The sequence below is a fragment of the Pelophylax lessonae genome (assembly GCF_965119305.1).
Source record: "Pelophylax lessonae genome assembly, chromosome: 3".
Classification (NCBI taxonomy): domain Eukaryota; kingdom Metazoa; phylum Chordata; class Amphibia; order Anura; family Ranidae; genus Pelophylax; species Pelophylax lessonae.
The window spans coordinates 324095727-324120383 of record NC_138770.1 but is presented as its reverse complement, the minus strand read 5'-3'; the positions used below and the strand labels follow the sequence as shown (position 1 = coordinate 324120383).

Genomic DNA, 24657 nt, shown 5'->3' with positions numbered 1-24657 from the left:
CATTTCACAAGTTAGATTTCATACAGTTAGAAAGCACTCCCCTAGGCTCACACTTAACCCTTTGATCACCACTGTGTTAACCCCTTCCCTGTCAATGTCATTATTAGAGTAACAGTGCATATTTTTAGCACTGATTACTGTAGTAATGTTACTGGTCCCCCCAAAAGTGTCAGTTAGGGGTCTGATTTGTCCACCGCAATGTTGCAGTCCCTCTAAAAATTACAGATCGCTGCAATTACTAGTAAAAAAAATTAAAAAAATAAAAATTACATAAATCTTTTCCCTAGATTGTAGACACGATAACTTTTGCGCAAACCATTTAAATTAAGCTTATTGTCTTTTTTTTTTTTTTTTACCAAAAATATGTAGCAGAATACAAATTGGCCTGAAAGGATGAACAATTTTGATTTTTAAATTTTTTTTTGGGGAATGTTATATAGCAGAATGTGAAAAAAAAAAAAAAAAATATATATATATATATATATATATATATATATATATATATTTTTTTTTTTTTTCTCAGAATTGCTGCTCTTTTTATGTTTATAGCACAGAAAATAAAAATCACACATATGATCAAATACCACCAAAAGAAAGCTTTATTTATGGGGAAAAAAGGACATCCATTTTTATTTTCGGTACAGTGTCGCACAACCGTGCAATTTTCCGTTAAAATAACGCAGTGCCGAATCGCAAAAAATGGCCTGGTCATTAAGGGGGCAAATCCTTCCGGTCCAGAACTGGTTAAACAAATGTTATTATGGGAAGTAGTAAAATACCCCCATTATGTCCACTAGGTATAGCTGAGGAGCATATGAAATGCAATGTAACAATTCTACATTGTAATTCTTTTTGACACTGCAAACACTGTTCTATATGTGTCAGTTTACACAGGAACATCAAGAGATGCTTCTATGATACAAAACAGCTGGCATTTTTAGTTAATGAAGCCAAGGAACTGCAGAAGTGGACTATAACCAGGGTTTACCCCACACACCGTGTATTTAGATGAAATTTTTTACAGCATGTGTGGTAGTGTCAAAGTTTACAACTGGGTAAAAAAAAGCATATGGAAAGTAAAATAGCATTTATATATTGGCTCAATCATTTATCATATAATAACTAGGGATGATCGAATGGTTCGGGTCGACCATCGGTTCGACCCTAACATTGACTGTTCGAAATTCGGCTGAATTTCAAACTTTTTGCGGAAAAAGTTTGGAATTCGGCAACCAGAACCGACCAAAATGCAATGGGACAGGAACTGGGCTTTAAAAGCCCATGATTGACCAGAAACATTAGTAAAAGCCAATTGAGTGGGCAGGAGGATGCTAGGAATGTGATTGGAGTCACTAGGGGGTCCAGAGGCCAATAAGTAATGAATGCGCCCCCCAGTATATAATATAGCCCCGCCAAATCTCTAGCACTGTAATACAGGGGCTGTGGAAGAGAGTAGAAGCAGTTCTGTTACTCCTGCTTCAAAAGTGTCATTTAGCAATTATTAGTGTGAGGAAAGGGATATCTAGTGTAGTTAGGGTACTATATATATAGTTGGATTCAATAATCTAGTTTCTGTAGGGAAAGTGTTAAGTGTCAGGGTGACCATAGTGTACTGTAGGGTGAACTGACTCTGGCTGCTATGGCAGGGTGACCAAACTCTTCCATGTCAGGGTGACCGCCATAGAAAAAAGATCGTTTGTCTTAGAATTGCAGTAGAGCAGGGATAGGGCTCCGCTACTTTCACACCTGGCCGCTTTTGTTGCAGGCGTTTACTGGGCTTTTTTGTGGACGTCTTTGGAGGCAGGCAATGCATCTGAACTTCTGTGTAGGGGTATATATACACACACAAATATATGTATATATACACATACACACATATAGGTGTGAAAGTAGCGGAACCCTATGCCTGCGCTAATGAAATTATTTACAGGGATACGGTTCCGCTCCTATCACACCTGTATGTGTGTATGTGTATATATACATATATATGTGTGTGTGTATATATACCCCTATACAGAAGTTCAGATGTCATGCCTGCCTCCAAAGACGCCCATAAAATGCACAATAAACGCCTGCAACCACACACCTGGGCGTTTTTGTTGCAGGAGTTTATTGTGCATTTTTTGGGCGTCTTTGGAGGCAGGCATAACATCTGAACTTCTGTATAGGGGTATATACACACACACACACACACATATATATGTATATATACACATACACACATATAGGTGTGAAAGTAGCGGAACCCTATGCCTGCGCTAATGAAATTATTTGCAGGGATAGGGTTCCGCTCCTATCACACCTGTATGTGTGTATGTGTATATATACATATATATGTGTGTGTGTATATATACCCCTATACAGAAGTTCAGATGTCATGCCTGCATCCAAAGACGCCCAAAAAATGCACAATAAATGCCTGCAACAAAAACGTCCAGGTGTGTTGTTGCAGGCGTTTATTGGGCATTTTCTGGGCGTCTTTGGAGGCAGGCATAACATCTGAACTTCTGTATAGGGGTATATATACACACACACATATATGTATATATACACATACACACATATAGGTGTGATAGGAGCGGAGCCACATCCCTGCAAATAATTTAATTAGCGCAGGCATAGGGTTCCGCTACTTTCACACCTATATGTGTGTATGTGTATATATACATATATGTTTGTGTGTATATATAGCCCTACACAGAAGTTCAGATGTCATGCCTGCCTCCAAAGACGTCCACAAAAAAGCCCAATAAACGCCTGAAACAAAAACGCCCAGGTGTGAAAGGAGCGGAGCCCCATCCCTGCTCTACTGCAATTCTAAGACAAACAATCTTTTTTTTTCTGGTTCTGGACAAGCTACAGAGCTGAAACTTCACATGTACACTTTTAAGACCCCCAGACACTAAATCCAAAGAAATCCAATTTTTTTTCCAATAATTTTTTCAATACTTTGCCTTCTATCAAAAACGACAATTTTTAAGAACTTTTTTTGTGTGATTAATAGTCCCTGGGGCATGACCCAGAACCCTAGGCACTTTTTAGGGGCATTTATTGGGTTTTAGGGCTTCAACATGGTGTTTTTTGATTACCGAAGTTCGGGTCCCATTGATTTCAATGGGGTTCTGGAATCCGGACCCAAACTTTCGGGAAGTTCGGGTGTTCTGGTCGAACTGAACTTTTCAAAAGTTCGATCATCCCTAATAATAACATGATTAAGTCCCATATATATATATATATATATTTAAAAAGTATATTTGAAGATAAGCAATCATGGTATTTTCTTTACATCTATTTAGATTGTAACATGATGTTTATTTCTTAGTACGAAGAGACCTCTCTAATGTTGAGCAAAACACACAGAAAAAAAAACAAAAAAAAAAAACATTGACAATGGTTTTAGGCAATCCTACACAAAGCAAAAAAAGTATACCGTCTTCCCTCTTTTTCTTACTTCTTTGCTTGCTTACCTAATTTTAAAGGATTAAATTTCACTAATCAATGGATTATTAGTCACAAGCACTTTGTCGTTTTCAAATTTTGCCATTTTACTTATATACACTATAATTAGAGCCTATTTTACTGGATATTGGATGTCTCAACCATTCATAGAATTGCTATGCTTTTTATTATGCAAATTTCATCCAACGCAGAGGGGTCATTTGATTAAAATATTCAGACTATAACACTGTTTGCTTTAAATATGGAATTTCAACTGCCTTTTGTCACAGGAACTGTATGGCAGCTTTGTGCTTGTAACAAAATGAAGATGATGTGTAGTCATATCTCCACTCAAACATTCCAAATACCTTTTTGCATATTTAACAGTGTTCACTTGACATTTCTTCCACATATAGTGGATTATGATTTGAAATGCATTTGGAAGATAATTATTAAAAACTTATTTGGCCACACTAATATGATTTAGAAGATATGTGCATGCAAAAATTATGTGAATAAAATGTGAAATAAGAAGGGGCCAACCCAAATCCTATTGTATCAAGTGAAGCTTCCCCTTTAAGTGTAAACAACACTAACATATACAGTATATATATATATGTATATGTATATATACCTGTATATATATATATTTATTAAATATATATATTTATGTATATATATATGTATAAATATATGGGTATATATATATATGTATATATACACCCATATATTTATATACTGTATGTATATATAATGCAAAGGTAGGCACTACTTTAAAAATAGGTATATAAACAAAATACAGTGTATAGATATATGAAAAGACATGAATTATTACAATCAGATGTAATAATTATCCATATAAGTTTTTAATTATATTATACCTCAAATAATGTCCATATATATATATATATATATATATATATATACAGGGCTCAAAATTTCAAGTCACGAGCTACTAGCCAGGCCTTAAGAGTTACTCGCAACTTGTTGCCCCACCCAAACCCTACCCTGCTCCGCCCCTAAACACGCCCTCGTAAAATATTTCATAAAATGACACTGTTAAATGTTTTATTCAGAAATAAGTTACAAAATTTTTTTAACAACAACAACTTTAGAGTGCCCACAGCGTGCCCCCTTTCAATGCAGACTGCCCGCAGAGTGACCACAGCATGCCCCCTTTAAATGCAGAATGACCACAGCGTGCCCCCATTCAATGCAGAGTGCCCACAGCGTGCCCCCTTTCAATGCAGAGCACCCACAGCGTGCCCCCTTTCAATGCAGAGAGCCCACAGCCTGCCCCCTTACAATGCAGAGCGCCCACAGCGTGCCCACTTTCAATGCAGAGAGCCCACAGTGTGCCCCCTTACAATGCAGAGAGCCCACAGCATGCCCGCTTCCAATGCAGAGAGCCCACAGCGTGCCCCCTTTCATTGCAGAGCGCCCACAGTGTGCCCTCTTTCATTGCAGAGCACCAACAGCGTGCCCCCTTTCATTGCAGAGCACCCACAGCGTGCCCCCTTTCATTGTAGAGCATCCACAGCGTGCCCCCTTTCATTGCAGAGCACCCACAGCGTGCCCCCTTTCATTGCAGAGCGCCCACAGCGTGCCCCCTTTCATTGAAGAGCGCCCACAGCGTGCCCCCTTTCATTGCAGAGTGACCACAGCATGCCCCCTTTCAATGCAGACTGCCCGCAGAGCGCCCACAGCGTGCCCCCTTTTATTGCAGAGCACCCACAGCGTGCCCCCTTGCATTGCAGAGCGCCCACAGCGTGCCCCCTTTCATTGCAGAGCGCCCACAGCGTGCCCCCTTGCATTGCAGAGCGCCCACAGCGTGCCCCCTTTCATTGCAGAGTGACCACAGCATGCCCCCTTTCAATGCAGACTGCCCGCAGAGTGACCACAGCGTGCCCCCTTTCAATGCAGAATGACCACAGCGTGACCCCTCTCAATGCAGAGTGCCCACAGCGTGCCCCCTTTCAATGCAGAGCACCCACAGCGTGCAGAGAGACCAGCGTGCACTTACCTGCAGCAGGCGGCTTCTCATCAATCCTGCGCGTCCTCCATGTCTCCCTAGTCCTCCTCCTCCTTGGCCAATTGCAATTGTTCGCCTTTCGGCCAATCAAGAAACAGTTTTGCACCCACCTCCTGATTGGCCAATAGGAGGATCAGGAGGAGGATCCCTGTGACAATAGCGAATATTGATTCGCTATTGTCACACAATGGGTGGGCTCAGGGCGCACTGCTCTGTGCCCCTGGGTCCACCCTTTTCTGAAGAAGAATGTAATTGCAGGCTGCGCTGTGAACAGTGGCGGCAGGGGCAGGCACAGGCACTACTAGTACATTCCCCATACACGGGACTACAGCACAGCCCTTACTCGCCATCCTCATAATTCTACTCACAAAATGCGAGCAAGCGAGTGGAATTTTTGAGGGCTGTATATACAGTATATATATATATATATATATATATATATATATATATATATATATATACAATAGAATTCCCATATACAGTGCCTTTGAATGTCAGTTAAAGACTATTCCTTCTTAAATCTAGAAAAAATGTTCCACCACATGTGGTGAGATAACTCACTCACCAGACAGATATGGCCATAAAGATCTGACAAGCCTAAAGGTTAAAACCAGTAGAGGAGAAGGGATGGATACGATTTCATCATGGGTTCCACTTCAGCCTCTCTCTCATATACTGCAGAAATCGCAAACCCAGTGAAAAAATATTTTCATAGTGTAGCAGATTTTATTAAAATAGGGAATCACTAATTACAAACTATATTTACTCACATAGATTTGTGTCTAAAGGGCTCCAACACATACAGCTCTCAGTAATACCCATGCACAACTGCTCACAATACAGAGCAAGCATGCATTTCACAGACCCAGAAGTGACTTCAGAAACAAACCAGAAGTGATACCTGCTACCCAAGCTCAATGCATTTTGCAAATATGCATCCTCAGGAAGTTTGATCACCACCATTTTTATGTGGTCTTTTGGTGTTTAGCAGTATGAGAAGTGTGAAAAGAGTGTATCTTATCTTACAAAGATACCTTCACTGAGAATGTTTTTGGGGGAATTTAGGTAGCAATTTTGTGGAGCTGCTGGTCACTGAGAAGTGAGGGGAGTTGTGTACCACGATACTCTTTGTTCAGGAATGCTGAGGACTCTCGCCTGGGCAAGGGACTAGCTGAGGTGTGTGGAGAACAGCCAAGGCCAACACCATCTTGGCTGCAGTTCTCAGCCACCACACTTAAATCTCACTTTGTGCAGCCCTGCATTATTTTTGTGCTTCCTCATCCTTGAATTCTGATATCTGGTAATTGGTTAGTCAAAATACTTGAAGTGCCTCTGTCCCCTGTTGATTTTGCCCACCTGTCTGGCACTGTCTTTCTCCAAGGTCTATACAGACTAGTGCCCATTCACTACGACTAAAGACCATACCCCTCAAAAATGTTGGTTTAATATTACAATAGCATGCATTAATATTATGCTTTGCTACATGTACACAGGTGTAGGTGTGAATACAGTAGGTACTCAACCAGGACATATTAATTACTTTGCAGTTTGCTGTCAGTGAAAAGGTGATATCAGCATGCTTGTAATCGTTTCACTTGTTCCATAAATTCTTGTGTCCACTAAAGGGATTATATCCTGCTGTAGGAGAAATATGCTGAAATTTGCTGATTGCAGATGATGTCAGTTGCCACTAGTTTAAAAAAATGGTGGCTTGCATGAATTATTTGGTCTCAGCTGGTATAGTATGCCATAGTGTTATCCAGATCCAGTCCTTCAGATATTGAAACATTTCCCAGTAGCAATCCATGTAAGAATATTAAAATATTGTTTAAAGGGGCACTCTAATTATTTTAGAGTCAACTTACCGTAAATAAAATACTTTTCTGATGTGCAATCCATGTTTATCAGAAATATAATATACCCATAAATCCAGTCAGGACTCCTCACCTTCATTGGACTGACTGATGCATGACTTGGTCTCAGCAATGTAGGGCATCTTGCATATCACTCAATGTTAAAAACTGTGAATTAGTGAAAGCAAACTCAGTTTATTCTGTAGTGTCGTTTGTATTTTTTAAATTTTTTTAGATTTTTGTAGATTTTTTATTTTTGTCGAAGTAAAGGCACCTGTGGTGTGCAGTGTTTAAAAATGTACACATCTATTGAAGTAGAACTACACTTCTAAACATACTGGCTTTTTAATATACCCAGATACAACTTTGAATGCAACTTTTGTCTGACTTTTTTTCCCCGTTTGATTCAAGAACTGTCATCACTGGCCAAGGCTAGTATAAATCATGCATTATTTACATTCATCTGGTGTGAGTCTGATAAAATAAGGAGATACCTATATCTTTAGACCAGTAACGAGAACCACAAAGAAAGCATGTACATATTACTTTTTACAGTTGGATGACATCATATGGGATAAAGGTTTGGCTGGGGGATGGGCCTGTATTTGCAGCTTTAGGCTGGGTTCACACTGATGCAAATTGGATGCGGGTTTCCCCACATCCAATTCGCTTGACAGGAGAGTGTGACCGTCTCTCAATGGAGCTGGTTCACTTAGCTCCAGGGCATCCGCGGAGTACACTGGAAAAGGGTCCTGTGACTCTTTGGCTCAGTTTCAGGTGCAAATACAGGCAAAAATTCAAACCTGATTCACACCTGAAATGGTGAACAGGGATGCACCGGACCCCAGCCCCCCTCTTCACATCCTATTTAAACTTCTCTAGGGTCACTCTGTTTGATGTCACTGATGTTGCTTAGTGTGGACTGCTGTTTAAATGGACAAATCTTTTTTTTTTCCTTTAGCCAGGCAGCTTCCCACACAATCAATTATTTGGAAAATTGGGAGGTATTAGTATTGGTCAATTTGTTTATCATTTGATAGTAACTATCACTTACTCTCAATACTTTCCCAGGTAATACAGGAATTGTATATGTCATCAATGTACCTGTCAAAATGCTTTGAATTGCACAGTGAATATGACAATGCTAACCTTCCCTTTGATTTGGAGGCTCATGCACACTGGAGTGATAGATGCATGTTTCAAAAGCTGCTAATTCTCCTGTGTGCATTAATCCTCTATGCAATTTCCAATAACTTCAGTTAGTGGCTTTAAAGCAGAATTTAGAATGTTACATTTTTAAATTTTTAATACATTTTAAATGTATTTCTTCAGAATAGTTGTAACACATTATTGAAAGAAATGTGTATTTTTGTTTTATTTAGTTTTTTAACATTGTGCTTATTGTTACATCTTAAACATTGAAGTACAATTAGAATTCACCATTTTTTAAATCATTTGTTTTTAATATACCCATTGCCTTCAGCTGAATGTGGAGCAACAGTCACTGGAAATGAAGGAACACTGCTGTCTCCAAATTTTCCAGCAAACTATGACAACAATCATGAATGTATTTATAGAATTGAGACCCAACCAGGAAAGGGAATCCACTTAAGAGCTAGAACATTTCAACTGCATGATGGTGATATACTGAAGGTAAAAAAAAAAAAAAATATATATATATATATATATATATATATATATATATATATATATATACTACGTACATATTCTCATTTTTGTAACTATGATTGATGTATATTTGTGAACTTACTGAAAATTTGTTAATGGAAATCATTTAGAATCCCTTGGAAATGTTCAAATAATTGTATAGCCCAAAACTACTGGAGAAGGTCATTTATTGCTTTATTATGCATGAACCAGTGTCTTTTCAATATTACCTCAGCATCGATGAGAAGTAGACAACACACACACACCACCTGTCTTACCCTCTGTCCCCTCTTTACTCTTCTACATCTGCTTTAGCCACACAGGCCTGGCTTCCTTTTACTTGTACCCAAGCCTTTCACCTCCTCCCACTGCCCTCTGATCCTCCTACACTTGGTCCCTCCTTTACAGTGTCTGACCCATTGGGACATATCCCATGCCTCAACAGTACAAAAAGAAAAAAAAAAGTTTAAACATACAATGAAATGATGGGAATTAAAAATGTGATTTGGTGATCTATAGGAGAAAAAAATGCCCTGAGATTGGTCAGCATGGGTACAAATATAGAGAGTGTTACAGGCTCTAGATGGGGCTAGAGGGCTACAAGACTCTGAATGGTTCTTGATGTCACTGTTGGGAGTGGTGATTCCTGGAAGCATTTTGGTGCAACTGTGAGGTAATGGTCTCTGAAGGGAGCTGGGATCTTTGAAGGAGACTGGGGATGTGTGTGGGTACTGTGGGAGACTAGAGGGCACTGGGCAGACTGGGGGCCCTGGTCATGTAAGCAATAGAGCTAGGAGAGTTAAAAAAACAGTTTTGGTGTTCCCCCAATTTATAACAGGACCTTTAGGTCTGGTAAAAAAAATGTAAAAGGGGCCCCCATGCAAAAGAAAGACACAAAATAGTGTGAGTTCCTCTCCAAATTTCATATCAGAATTTATTTTAAGGGGAAACTGCAAGAAAAAATCAAGAAAAAATCAAGAAAAAATGCTTGAGGGCCCCGCAAAAATCTATACCAGGCTCTTATCTGCAAATGCAGCCTGCAAGGCCAGGAAAGTAAGGGGGAGCAACGTGCGCACCCTTCTCCTGAACCATACCAGACCACATGCCCTAAACATTGGGGGGGGATCTTGACTCCAAAGCACCTCATCCCCATGTTGATAAAGAAAAGGGCCTCTTACCCACAAACTTGGCATGGTGGTTTTGGGTAAATCTGGAAGCCCCCATTAAAAATAAGTGGGCACAAAGATGCCAGGGTCTGCTTATTCATTAACCAGATATGTAACGTTTAAATAAAACACTGACACAGTTTCTGACAAGTCCCTTTAAAAAAAAAAAAAAAAATCCCAAGATATATATTTATCATCAATCACATTTGCCGGTGCTATAGATTCACGTCAATCATGACGCCCAATGCCTGCCCTCCACAGACACATGTCTGATCCCATCTTTTCATTCAAGCCAAATGACTGGTCTGGCAGATGACAGCTTATATATAGAAAGGGACAATGATGTCACTGGGCATATATGGGCATGATAATATTTGGTCAATTGCAAAGGACCCTAAAATATAATTTTTTTACGCCTTATGTGATGCCATCTTCCTAATAAAACATGCAAAACATGTCTACTTGGAGTTCTGGTGACTTTGCATCTTTGTGTTTGACTCTGGAACAGAACCATCCATTTGTTTTACTTTGAGCACTTGTTATTACAAGGTTGAGTAGTGTGAGGAGTGCAGATTTTTTTCGGATTTTACCTAATTGGCCAATTATGTTGCAGATTCCCAGGATCAGATATGCATTAGCAGGTGACATTTTTTTTTAATTCAGTGGGTTGGCAGACTTTGGGCATCATGCTTGATGTTAATCTACATCACTGGGTGATGTGATTGATGATCAATGTTGATTGTGGGACTTTGTGTATGTGTTTTGTATTAAAGGACTTGTCAGAAATAGTGTCTTTGTTTTTATTTACTTTTTTTGTGAATGAGTGGAGGTAATATGTATCCCTTACTCATTCACATTGTTGAGCAGTATCTGGGGGCCCCTTACTGTTAAAGGAGGCTTCCAGATTATGATAAGCTCTCAACCTGCAGACATCCACCACCACTGGGCCAGGCTTGTGGGGAAAAGTACATTGTCTTCATCAACATGGGGACAAGGTACTTTTCCAGGGAGATCCCTCTGTCAAAGTACCTCCCTATGTTGAAGGCATGTGGCCTGGAATGGCTCAAGAGGGAAACTACATTTGAGAATTTGTCCCTCACTTTCCTTGCGTTGCAGGCTGCCTGCTCAAATAGGGGTCTAGTAAGGATTTTTGGGGAAACTTCATTCTTTTTAAAATTTGTGCCTAGAGTGCTCCCCCCCTCCCTTAAAATGTATACAAAAGGGCCTGGTATGAATTAGGAGGTGGAACCCCATGCAACTGTGGGGCTACCCCATTAAAAAATTTGTAATATCCTCATCTATAATAAGGGCCCAGTATATTTAAAAGGAATACTTGGCTATTTTGTTTACAAACAGAGCTTTTCAATTTGGTGTATGTCCCTAGAGCAGTACCCAACCCTCATGGTATTGGTTTGGCAATCCCTTGCCTGTTAGGCTTTAAAATGGCCACCACCTTTTTCTAACATTCAGCTCCTGTTGACCATGGGGTTTGGATTTAGCATACAGACTTTAGTAATGTTCACTAAACCCCACTCAAGCCAAACTCAGGTACACTGAAAGGCACTATTGAGGGCTGGAAGCTCTACAGCAGGCTGAGGGACACTGTTCAGGATTGGAAGGTAATGCAATGGCCCAGCCCCCATACCATTTGTTTGACAATCCCTTGCCTATTAGCATTGATAATGGTCAGACTCAATTTTAAAGTAATACTAAACAGAGAAGTGTTAATTGCCATAATTTATTCACATAAATCATATACTATATACTTTTAAAATATTTAATACTGATTTATATTAAAACAAAGCTTTTTTGTGAGTTTCTTAGTAAATGTAATCAATCAGCATACTATATCCCGCCCCATAGTGTTTAGCAACAGAAGGACATGGAGAAGGAGGAGGGAGGGGAGTGTTGGTTATCACTTTGTATAAGCCCACATGCGGGACTCTATCGTCACATGAGCTGCACAGATAAGAAAAAAGGAGGAAATGAAGAGCTTTGAAGGGATATTGAACAGGAGCATGCTCAGTAGGTGACAACAGCTGGTCTACACAATCTCAGGCTGCAATGGGGACATGGAGAAGATGGGAGGGACTGCTGATGGCATGATTAAGCAGGATCATTTCACTCTACACAAAATGAATGCTTTAGTGGTTTTGTGCACATGCACGCTCTGTTATATAACATGTATTGAGGGTTTTTATAATCTGGGTTTAAAGATACTTTAAAGATTAGGCTCTCATTAACTTCAATGAGATTTAGAATAATATTCAGAACTTCTGAGCTGTTTGGTGAATGCCCACTAAACAAACCTAGGTACATTTAGCTCCTCTCTACTTCAGACCTGCTATCAGTACAAGTGCCTCTGTGAAGGGAAAAAACTTCCACTCTCTGGTCATGTCATGGGTGGGGAAGTAAGGGACTTCACTCCCCAGCTGGTATCAATACTGTTGGCAGGTCTGTTGCTGCTCTGCATCAAGGAAGGCAGTGATATATAGAGATGGGCTGAACATGCCCCTGAACATCGTGAAGGTTCGGAGCCAAATAACAAACCCCATTGAAGTCTATAGAGCCTGAACTGGAAAAATCAAAAGTGCCCATTTTGAGGACTTAGTTATTGGGCATACAAACAGTATGGGGGTCCTGTCACAGCCCTGGAGGACATGTATCAATGCAACAAAAATTTTGTAAAAAACATAATTTTGAAATGAGCATTGATTTACTGATGCTTAAAGTGAAACTATAAAAAATTCCTTTAACCACTTCTGGACTGAAAGATTTTCCCCTTAATGACCAGGCCATTTTTTGGGATTCGGCACTGTGTTATTTTAACAGACAATGGCGCGGTGGTGTGACGTTGTACTCAAATAAAATTGATGTCCTTTTTTTCCCACAATTAGAGCTTTCTTTTGATGGTATTTGATCACCTGTGTGAATTTATTTTTTTTGCGCTATAAACAAAAAAAGAGCGACAATTCAAAAAAAAAAAAAAAACAACATTATATTTCACTTTCTGCTCTACAACATTCCCCCAAAAAAATTAAAAATCAAATTTTTTCATCATTTTAGGCCAATTTGTATTCTGCTACATATTTTTGGTAAAAAAAAATTCTCAGTAAGCGTATTTTTATTGGTTTGTGCAAAAGTTATCACATCTACAAACTAGGGAAAAGATTTATGTAATTTTAATTAATTTATTTATTTTTTACTAGTAAAGGTACGGAAATTTGTGCAGCCCAGCCAGCCTGTCACAGGATATCTGCGGCGGGCAGTTGGCAAGCGGTTAAATATAGTGCCTGGGGGTCCCTTTAGTCTGCCTGTAAAGTGGCACATCTGTACCATGTATAGAACCTGCTGAAGCAAAAATGAAATTTATAAAGGCAAAAAAATTACATTTTCCCTGCAAGCTTTCTTTATTTTATAAACAACAGCTTGGGGAGCCAGTCTGTAAGATGAGGCCATAATTTAGTGCACTCGGAAAGGGATTAGAGATTTTTTTAGATTCATTCTGGTGTCTGTTTTACAGACTTTGGAGAGAAGTAACAGGTGCAGAAAAACTGGGTTTTGGGTGTTGGTGGTGCCTTCGCACCATAACCCTATAAAGGTACTCCCGATGAAAGCAAGAATTGGCCTCGCTGAAAAAAACTAAAAATGACATGCACCTGTCCAGGTCCAGAAAACACTTAATTGGCAGCATCGGCATCAGGGGCTTGGTAGCTGCTACTAACCCAGGACTGATTGATTTTGAAAAAAATGTCAGCCGGTCAATGGAGTATGTGGATAGAGGTGCTCTTTATCTTTATGTTTATCCTCAAAGAGCACTGAATGCCCATTCAGAAAACACACTGGGTGCAGGGCAGCCCAGCAGCTCAATTGCATACTGGGCAAGTTCTGGCCAGTGGTCTATTCTTATGACCCAATAATCCAGTGGATTGTCAACTGGAAAGCTCTCCATGTCTGTTTTCACCCCTAGATTATCTCCCACCATGCGGTGCAGACACTGCCAATGGGATGTGGAAACTGACAGCCCTGGGCACCGAGGATTAAAAAAATTTTGAAATGCATCACTGAGGTGACCCCCTTCTCCACCCCTCCTCTTTTGACCAACAGAAGCTTTAAACTACCTTTCCCATGAGACTTTAACCTATTAGACTCTGGAAAGGCATTGCATAAACTCCCCCTAAAGGTGTCCTCAAGATATTTTATCCTCTGCTCTCTCTGTGAGGACAGAATGAGTTCAGAGACTTTCCCCTTGTTACAGTAGTCAAGAAGGGTTGCCAACCAGTAGTGATCCTTCTCCTTGATGCCATGAATTTTCTGTTCCTTTTGCAAGTTTTGATAAATGAGGGGTCCATGCAAGTATGTGGAGGCATGGGCAGCAGCGTCCTCGGGGTCCCTGAGGATTACAGTATCTGGAACTGCCTGTTCCCAGCCAAGTACTACTCCCAAAGGTTCTGGGGCCAGAAACCCATCTCTTAAGGTTTTACAGTTCTTCCTCTGTTTCAATGTCTTTAAAACTACCAGAACCCTCCTCCTCCTCTTTTGTGTTCTGTGCCATTGCAAGAATGGTGTCTGCATAAAGCGGCCCTTGAGAGGAAAGTAAGTCCACCTCTTCCTCTTACTGCTCTGCCGCGAGTGCCCTGTCCATAATGCCACGCAGAGTTTGCTGATGCATGCATTGTCACAGCTCACCATCCTTGTTGCTTCCTCAAATGGTGACAGTACAGTGCATGCATCCTTAATCAGCAGCCATTGGCATGAGGAAAAGAAGCCAAGCCGTGTCCTTGTGCAATATTCACACAGGTACTCGTTAACAGCCATTGCAGCATTGTCAAAGTTGAGTTCCACCTGGTAGGCATGTTACAAATCAGGTGGTTTACGGGTAGGTGGAATTACCGCTGAATTTCAGCCAACCAAGCACTGGCTGTGTAAGACCGCCTGAAATGGCTACAGAATCTTCTGGCTTGCTTTAGCAGATCTTCCAAACCTGGGTACCTGTTTAAGAAATACTGCACCATCAAATTGAGGACATGTGCCAAGCATGGCACATGTGTAAACTTTCACTGTCTGAGGGTGGACAGGAGGTTAGTGCTGTTATCACACACCACTATTCCTGGCTCCAGCTGGCAGGGCATGAACCACCTCTGGGCCTGCCCCTGCACAGCTGAAAGAATATCTGCTTTGGTATGGTTCCTGTCCCCTAGACAGACCAGCTAAAGCACTGCCTGGCATCTTTAGCCTGACTTGTTGAATAGCCCCGTGAATGCTTAGAGGGTACTGGTGGTTCATAGGAAAATTCAGCAGAGGAAGGCATGGAAGAGGAGGAGGAAGTGGAGCTGACAAATCTCACATTATCACCACCAGCTGTATGGAGACATGGCGGCACAACAAGCTCCAGTACTGAGCCCTGTCTTGCATCCTTCCAAGTTGCAAGCACAGTTACCCAGTGTGCTGTGAACAAAATATATTGTCCCTGACCATACTTTCTGGACCGCGCATCAGCAGTACCATAGACCTTGTGGATGACTGCCTTGACCAACAATGCCACAACATTGCCTTCCACGTGATTGTACAGAGTTGAAATGGCCTTACGTGCAAAGAAATAGCAACTGTGAACCTGCCATTGAAGTACAGCACATTCTGAAAATTTACGGAAGGGAGCAGAATGCACCAGGCAGGAAAGGCAGGAGTTGTAAAGCCAGCAACTTTGTGGACATGTGGGTGGCAGTGACTGTACTTTTTTTCGTTTACTGCAGCAGATCGGGCAGAAAAATGTGCCTGCTTTAGTCTACAGCTGGTAGTGTGCTACTTCCAGATGTGCTGCAAGGACCTAGGACACCCTGCACTATACCCTCATTGATGTCAGTGGAGGTTGCTGAGGGGTGATGAGGTATGGGGGGGGGGGTAGAAAGGTGAGAAGGAGCAGAATTGCATCCTTTTTGTATGAATTTCAGGTGCTCTTGCCAACAGGCTGAGTGGTGGAAAGTTAAATGCCTTATCAAGTTTATGGTACTCAAATGGCTGGTGTTTTTTGCCATGCTTGATGTGCTTGAGGCAAAGTTTGCAAATTTCAACAGTGCGATCGGCTTCACATGTGCTAAAAAAGGCCCAAACTGCTGAGCTGTGGGAAGTGGGTCGGGAGTTAACAGCTCCACAATCTAGTAGAATAGGATGGCTGCTCTCTACTTTTCCATGTTGGCTGCCTTTTTGGGGTTGTGCCTCACCCTCACTTTCCTCTTCTGCACTATCCAGCACTCAAGTCACATCAGTGGCCTCATCATCATCATCACTCCCCCATCCTCATTATCACTCTAGACAACTTGGCAATATGCTGCAGCTGGGGGTATGCCAATTTGTTGTCTACCAGTGTTCTCTTCTCTCTGTAGGCTCATGTTCCTACCTTCCTCAACCTCAGACCCAAGATTTTAATCAACTAATGGCTGTGCATTGTCAAGGAACAAATGGCTGATGATGTGTTCAAATAACTCTACTAACTCCTCCATGCATGATGCTGGGACTATGGCAGGAGTAGCTGTGGACAATAACGCAGAATAAGCCACTGCAGCAGCTGTGGTGCACTGCACACTAGTCTCTGTTTGGGAGATAAAAATTGAGAATGAGGATAGTTTAATAAGCCAGTCCAACTCTTCATGCTGTGGCTGGATAGCACAGGTAACATCACTAAACAAAGGAAATGGTGCCCCGCCTGAGGACAGACCACATCCACCTTTGCCTGTGGACACATACATTGCTGGCCCCCTCACTGTGCCATGGAATGTCTGCCTCTCCTTGTTGGCCTCCTAGACATGATGTAGGGGGGCTTATTACTGAAATAGAGATGGAGAAATGTGTACTTGGATGCACTGTAACCACTTCAATACAGGGCACTTTAACCCCCTTTTTGCCCAGGCCAATTTTCAGCTTTTAGCGCTGTTGCATTTTGAATGACAATTGCGTGGTCATGCAACACTGTACCTAAACCAAATTAATTTTATTTTTTTTCTTGGTGGTATTTGATCACTGCAAGGTTTTTTTTTCTTTTTTGCTAAACTAATAAAAAAAACTAGGAAGTTTGAAAAATTATTTTTTTATGTTATAAAATTTTGTAAATATTTTTTTTCCTGCACTGATGAGGCCGCACTGACAGGCACTGATGAGGAGGCACTGATTGGATGGCACTAATGGGGCAGCACTGATGATGAGGCAATAATATGCAGCACTGATGGGCACTGATATGTGCCACTGATAGGTAGCACTGATGTGCAGCATGGATGGGCACTGATAGGCAGCACTGATGGACACTGATAGGTGGCACTGGTGGGCACTGATAGGTGGCACTGATGGGCACTGATAGGCAGCACTGATGGGCAATGATGGGCACTGGTGGGTGGAACTGATTGCAATGATGGGCACTGGTGGGCAGCACTGATAAATGGCAATGATGGGCAGCACTGATGAGAAGGGTACTGAAAGGCTCCCTGAGCTCTGATTCACATCCCTGGCGGCATGGGTGGGCAATTCTGCTGGCCATGGGTGGGCATTCCCTGGTGGCTCTAGTGGCATCCCCCAAGGGTCTGCACTGGTAATCAATGCTCTGATTACCAGCACAGACCCCCCCCCATCAGGAGAACCGCAGATTGGCTCTCCTCTACCCGTGCCCTTTAGGCGCGAACTGAGGAAAGCTGATCAACTGCACTTCCTATTTACTATGTGACCAGCTGTGATTTGACACAGCTGGTCACATGGAAAAGAGCCTACGTCATAGGCTCTTTACCGGGATCGGAGATGCAGTGTGTCAGAGTGGGGGGGCACGTAGAGTGGCCTATCCTGCTGGACGTCATATGACGCCCAGTCAGGATAGAGCAACCACTTTGCGGCCGTCATTTTGCTATATGATGGGCGGGAAGTGGTTAGTCAATGGAAAGTGCTGTTTGGTGCACTTTAACTTGAGTACTCACTACACAGACACACTTCACTGACACACAACAATATATTGCAGTAAAACTGCACTGACACACTGCAATATACTGCAGTGAAACTTCACTGACGCACTTGAATATACTGCCATAAAAGTGTACTAACACTTCAATATACTGCAGTAAAAGTGCACTAATACGCTTCAATATACTGCCGTAAAAGTGCACTAACACAATTAAATATACTGCAATAAATGTGCCCTGATGCATCTCAATATACTGCGGTAAACGTGCACTAATGCACTTCAATATACTGCAGTAAAGCCGTACTAAGCCACTTCAATATACTGTAGTAAAAGTGCACTAACGCACTTTAATATACTGCAGGAAACAAGTCTTAACTAGGGTTGAGCGAACCCGGACTGTATTGTTCGTGTTCGTACCAGACTTTTGGGTATTCGGTACCCGAACCTGAACATTTCACTGTATGTTCTGGTACTGTCTGTTGTTCAGTAACGTTATTTGATGTTTTGGCGTGGTTTTAATGGCGTGCTTTCAACAGGTGCAAGGAATCCAATCAGCAAGCGTTTAACTAGTGTGCCCTAGAAGCCATCACAGCCATGTCTACTAATGGAATGGCTGTGATTGGCCAGTGCAGCATGTGACCCAGACTCTATATAAGCTGGAGTCACACAGCGCCGCGTGTCACTCTGCTATAACTATACTAGGGACAGGTTCCTGACTGCTGCTGCTGAGGGAGAGATTGGAGTTTACTGTAGGGCGAGGCTGGAGAGATTGCTTGTAGGGAAAGCATAGGAACAATCTGCTTTATCATACAGCGATCTACATTGATTTGATTGTGTGGGGTGCAGTGCACGATCTTTATGCCCTGACGTGAGCCAAGTGAGGAGGAGAAAGGAGAAAAAAAAACATTTTATCAGTCTGTTAGGCGTGCGGCGTGGAATTTCATGCAAGCTCAGTGCATATGTGTCTGCTTAATCTGCATTTAAAAAGAAAAAAAAAATTTTCCTTCATATTTAACTTTGACATACAGTCTTTACACAGACACTGCTTTTCTAACCTGCTCTTCAAAAAGCACCAATGTGAGGGGAAAATAATTATTGTTTTGTATTTAGGGTAAAAAAAATATTTTTCAGTTTTTCATTCAAATGTTTTTTTTTTTTTTATTCAATAGCGGAATAGAACAGTAGAACAGTATCCAACCTGTTAGGCGTGCGGTGCTGCACATTTCATGCAAGCTCAGTGCATATGTGTCTACTTAATCTGCATTTAAAAAAGAAAAAAAAAAATTCTTTCATATTTAACTTTGATATACAGTCTTTAGGCAGATATTGCTTTTCTAACCTGTTCTTCAAACAGCACCAATGTGAGGGGAAAATAATTATTTTTCAGTATTTAGGGTAAAAAAATTATTTTTCAGTTTTTCATTCAAATGGTTTTTTTTTTATTCAATTGCGGAATAGAACAACAGTATCCAACCTGTTAGGCGTGCGGTGTGTAGTGGGCATTTCCTGCAACCTCAGTGCATATGTGTCTGCTTAATCTGCATTTAAAAAAAAAAAAAACGTTTTTCCTTCATATTTTACTGTAACTTACAGCGTTTAGACAGACACTGCATTTCAAATCTGCTATTCAACAAGCACCAATTAAGGGGACATTTATTTTTCAGTTTTTCATTCATACATTACAGTGCGATATACCCATTGCATACTATTGTATTGCGCATTGAAATAAAAAAAAATATTTAGGGGCAAAAAAATTTGATTGCGGCCCTGTCTGCATATGTTACAGTGAGATACACCTATTGCATACTGTCGTATTGCGCCTTGGAATGAAAAAAAAAAACATTTAGGGGCAAAAAAAGTTGATTGCTACCCTGTCTGCATATGTTACAGTGAGATACACCCATTGCATACTGTTGTATTGCGCATTGCAATAAAAAAAAAACCATTTAGGGGCAAAAAAAGTTTATTGCGGCCCTATCTGCATATGTTACAGTGAGATACACCCATTGCATACTGTTGTATTGCGCATTGCAATAAAAAAAAAACATTTAGGGGCAAAAAAACTTGATTGCGGCCCTGTCTGCATATGTTACAGTGAGATACACCCATTGCATACTGTTGTATTGCGCATTGCAATAAAAAAAAAACATTTAGGGGCAAAAAAAGTTGATTGCGGCCCTGTCCGCATATGTTACAGTGAGGTACAGCCATTGCATACTGTTGTATTGCGCTGTGCAATAAAAAAAACTATTTAGGGGACAAAAGAGTTTATTGCGGCCCTGTCCGCATATGTTACAGTGAGATACACCCATTGCATACTGTTGTATTGCGGTTTGCAATAAAAAAAAAAACATTTAGGGGCAAAAACAGTTGATTGCGGCCCTGTCTGCATATGTTACAGTGAGATACACCCCTTGCATACTGTTGTATTGCGCATTGCAATACAAAAAGCCATTTAGGGGACAGAAAGATATTAAATTGCGGCTTAGTCTGTATCTGTACGTGTGAGATACACTCGTTGGATACTGTTGTTCTAGTCCGCTATTCAATAAACACCCATTTAGGGAAAAAATATTAAATTGCGGCCTAGTCTGTATCTGTACGTGTGAGATACACCCGTTGTATACTGTTGTTCTATTCTGCTATTCAATAAACACCCATTTAGGGAAAAAATATTACATTGCGGCTTAGTCTGCATATTTTACTGTGAGATACACTCGTTGGATACTGTTGTTCTATTCCACTATTCAATAAACACCCATTTAGGGAAAAAATATTACATTGCGGCCTAGTCTGAATATGTTACAGTGCAACAAGGCACACAGGTCTCGCATGGAGGCCCAGTTACTGTAAGTGAAGTAGTGGTGGTGCTGCTGTTCCGCAGAGTGACTCATGCGTGCATGCTGCAGCTGAAACTCCACTATGGCCTGCTGCTGCTTGCACAGTCTGGCCAGCATGTGCAAGGTGGAGTTCCACCTTGTGGGCACGTCACACATGAGGTAGTGAGCGGGAAGGCCGAAGTTACGCTGCAGCACTGACAGGCAAACAGCAGCAGGGGGAGAATGCCGAAAGTGCACACAGACGGCCCTCACTTTCTGCAGCAGCTCTGACATATTGGTGTAATTTCTAAGGAACCTCTGCACCACCAAATTCATCACATGCGTCAGGCAAGGGTGTGTGTCAAACCGGCTAGGCCCAGAGCTGCTATAAGGTTTTGCCCATTATCGCACACCACCAGGCCGGGCTTGAGGCTCACTGGCACCAACCACTCATCAGTCTGCTGTTCAATGCCCCTCCACAACTCCTGCGCGGTGTGTGGTTTTCCCCCAAACAGGCAAGTTTTAAAACTTCCTGCTGTTGTTTACCACTGGCTGTGCTGAAGTTGGTGGCTGACCGCATGAGGAGGCGGTAGAGGATGAGGAAGCAGAGTAGGAGGAGTTAGGAACAGGAGGCAAACTGAAGTGCACTGCAATCCACGGTGGTGGAAGGACATGTGCCAAACTGCTATCCACCTCAGGCCCAGCCGCCACTGCATTTACCCAGTGTGCTGTTAGGGAGATATAACGTCCCTGACCATGCTTACTGGTCCACGTATCCGTAGTTAGGTGGACCTTGCCACAGATGGCGTTGCGCAGTGCATACCTCATTTTGTCACTCACTTGTGCAGGGAAGGGTTGGCTTGAAGGGAAAAGTAGTGGCGGCTGGGCATGACGTACTGTGGGTCAGCCACCGCCACAAGGCTTTTAAAAATCTGCATCTCCACCTGACAGAATGACAGCCTTTCAAAGGCCAGGAATTTTGAAATGCTGACATTCAGGGCCAGGGATCGTGGGTGGGTGGGGGGTTTACTTCCTCTTCCGCTCCAGTGTTTGGGAGATAGAAAGCTGAACGCTTCCATGGGACATTGTGGAGATGGTTGTTGGTGACCCAGGTAGTGATGTTGCTGGCAGATCCTCTGTTTGCAGAGTGGCAGGTGCCGGTCTCACTACAGAGGTGGATGAAGAGGCCGAGACTGCAGCAGCAGAAGAGGAAGCAGGAGGAGCCAGATACCTTTCTTGGTTTTTGAGGTGTGCACTCCACTGCAGCTTCTGCTTTGCACTTAGATGCCTGGTCATGCAGGTTGTGCTCAGTTTGAGAAGGTTTATGCCTCGCTTCAGGCTCTGATTGCACAGTGTGCAAACCACTTGTGTCCTGTCATCATCACATTGCCTAAAGAATTGCCATGCTAGGGAACTCCTTTGAGCCGTCTTTGGTGTGCTCGGTCCCTTGCTGCATTGGGCAGTAGCAGGCGTAGTGTCTAGGGCACGGCCGCTCCGCTTTTGCACCCTGCTCCCTCTTTTGCTGTGCTGGTGGCTCTGTGCGACCACCACCTCTTCCTCCAAACTACTAAGGTCACCTGCATGACGTTCATTCCATGTGGGGTCGAGGACCTCATCGTCCTCCATATCATCTTCCACCCAGTCTTCACCCCTGCAACCCTTGTCGGTCTCCACAATTCAGAATTCCGCAGCAGTTGGCACCTGTGTTTCGTCATCATCCGAGACGTGCTGCGATCGTCCTCCTATGTACTCATCTTTCTTGAGACATAAGTGGTTGGGCATCGGTGCACTCAATCTCTTCCACTTCTGGGGCAGGGCTAGATGGATTGCCCTGGGAAACCATGATAGCAGAGTCATCAAAAAGAAGAAGAGACTGCTGCATGACTTGGGACTGCTTGGCTGATTTGCAAGGGGGTGAGGTGAAAGATTGATGGACATCGGCTGCAGATGCCAACTCTGACCTTTCAGCAGAATACTGTGTGAAGGAACTGGAGGCACTGTCAGCAACCCAATCTACTATCTATCGCCTGTACTTGTTCTAGCCTCAACATTTGTAGAGGCGCATTAGGGCCTGCCAAATACTGCTGTAAGGTTCTGTTGCCTACTCGCAGCTGAGTAAAGGTGTTTAACTTGTGCGTGTATCTTGCACAGATCGGCCACGTCCTCTCCTTGCAACAGGAGCTCCACCAGCAGCACCACAACCCAGCACTAACATGGTGGATCAGTATGTGTGCACACGCCTAGACGTACTGAATGACGGGTCTGCCCCCTTCAACTTCTGGCTCTCCAAATTCGGCACATGGCCTGAGCTTGCCCTTTACGCCTTGGAGGTGCTGGCCTGCCCTGCAGTCAGTGTATTATCTGAATGTGTACTTAGCACGGCTGGGGGCGTTATCACAGACAAGTGCAGCCGCCTGTCCATAGCCAATGTGGACAAGCTCGCGTTCATTAAAATGAACCAGGCATGGATCCCACAGGACTTGTCTGTACCTTGTGCAGAATAAACATGTATACCGGCCTTACCCAGCCATTGTTGTATTTTTGATCTTTCTCACTATTTTTGGGATGTACCCTAATTTAAAAAGAAATAAAATTAAAAACAAAAACCAGTGTTGGCTACCTCGTCCTCCTCCACCGCTGCTTCCACCTACACCGCCACATCCACCGTCCCATCTAAACCTATTACTCCATATGGGCCTCGACCTCCTCCTCCACTGCCACTTCCACCTACACCGCCATATCCTCCGACACCTCAACCTCCTACTCCATATGGGCCTCGTCCTCCTCCTACATCATTCAAGATGATTATTTTTTATTTTTCAGTTTTTTATGTTCTTTTAAGTTATTTCCCTATCCACATTTGTTTGCAGAGCACTTACCATGCTCTTAAGATGGCTTTGATGCAATTTGCAGCCCTCTAGCCCTTTCCATGTTTGTTTAGAGGCATTTTAGTGCTCAAAATTGCGGGTCCCTATTGACTTCAATGGGGTTCGGGATCGGGACAAAGTTCGGGTTAAGTCCGGGTCACAAACCCAGACTTTTTTTTCAAGTTTGGTCGAACCCGCCGAACCCGAACATCCAGGTGTTCGCTCAACTCTAGTCTTAACGCAATTCAATATACTACAGTAAAAGTGAATTAACGCACTTCAATATACTGCAGTGAACGTACACTAATCCACTGCAATATACTGCAGTAAAACTGAACTAATGCACTTTAATATACTGCAGTAAATGTACTGCCATAAAAGTATCCTGATGCACTTCAATATACTTCAGTACACATGCATTAATGCACTTCAATATACTTCAGTACACATGCATTAATGCACTTCAATATACTGCAGTAAACATGGACTTACACACATTAATATACTGCAGTAAAACTGCACTAATGAACTTCAATATCCTGCAGTAAAAGTGCACTAACTAATTTCAATATACTGCAGTAAACGTGCACTAACACACTTCAATATACTGAAATAAACGTGCACTAACACACTTTAATATACTGCAGAAAACATTATTTAATGCACTTCAATATACTTCAGTAAAACTGTACTAACGCACTTCAATATACTGCAGTAAACATACGCTAATGCACTTCAATATACTGTAGTAAAACTGCACTTACATAGTTTAATATACTGCAGTAAACGTTCTTTAATGCAATTTAATATACAGCAGTAAAAGTGCACTAATGCACTTCAATATACTGCAGTAAATGTGCACTAACACACTTCAA

General features: G+C 42.1%; 1 protein-coding gene across 1 annotated transcript in view; it reads left to right on the top strand.

Annotated features, from left to right (window-relative positions):
* The window catches only part of CSMD1 (CUB and Sushi multiple domains 1), a 2644830-nt gene that overhangs the window by 1912641 nt on the left and 707532 nt on the right, over nt 1-24657 (top strand). Inside the window, exon 22 of the mRNA XM_082250071.1 lies at nt 8807-8976. Within this exon, the coding sequence (XP_082106197.1) occupies nt 8807-8976 (170 nt within the window). The remainder of the gene's footprint in view (nt 1-8806; nt 8977-24657) is intronic.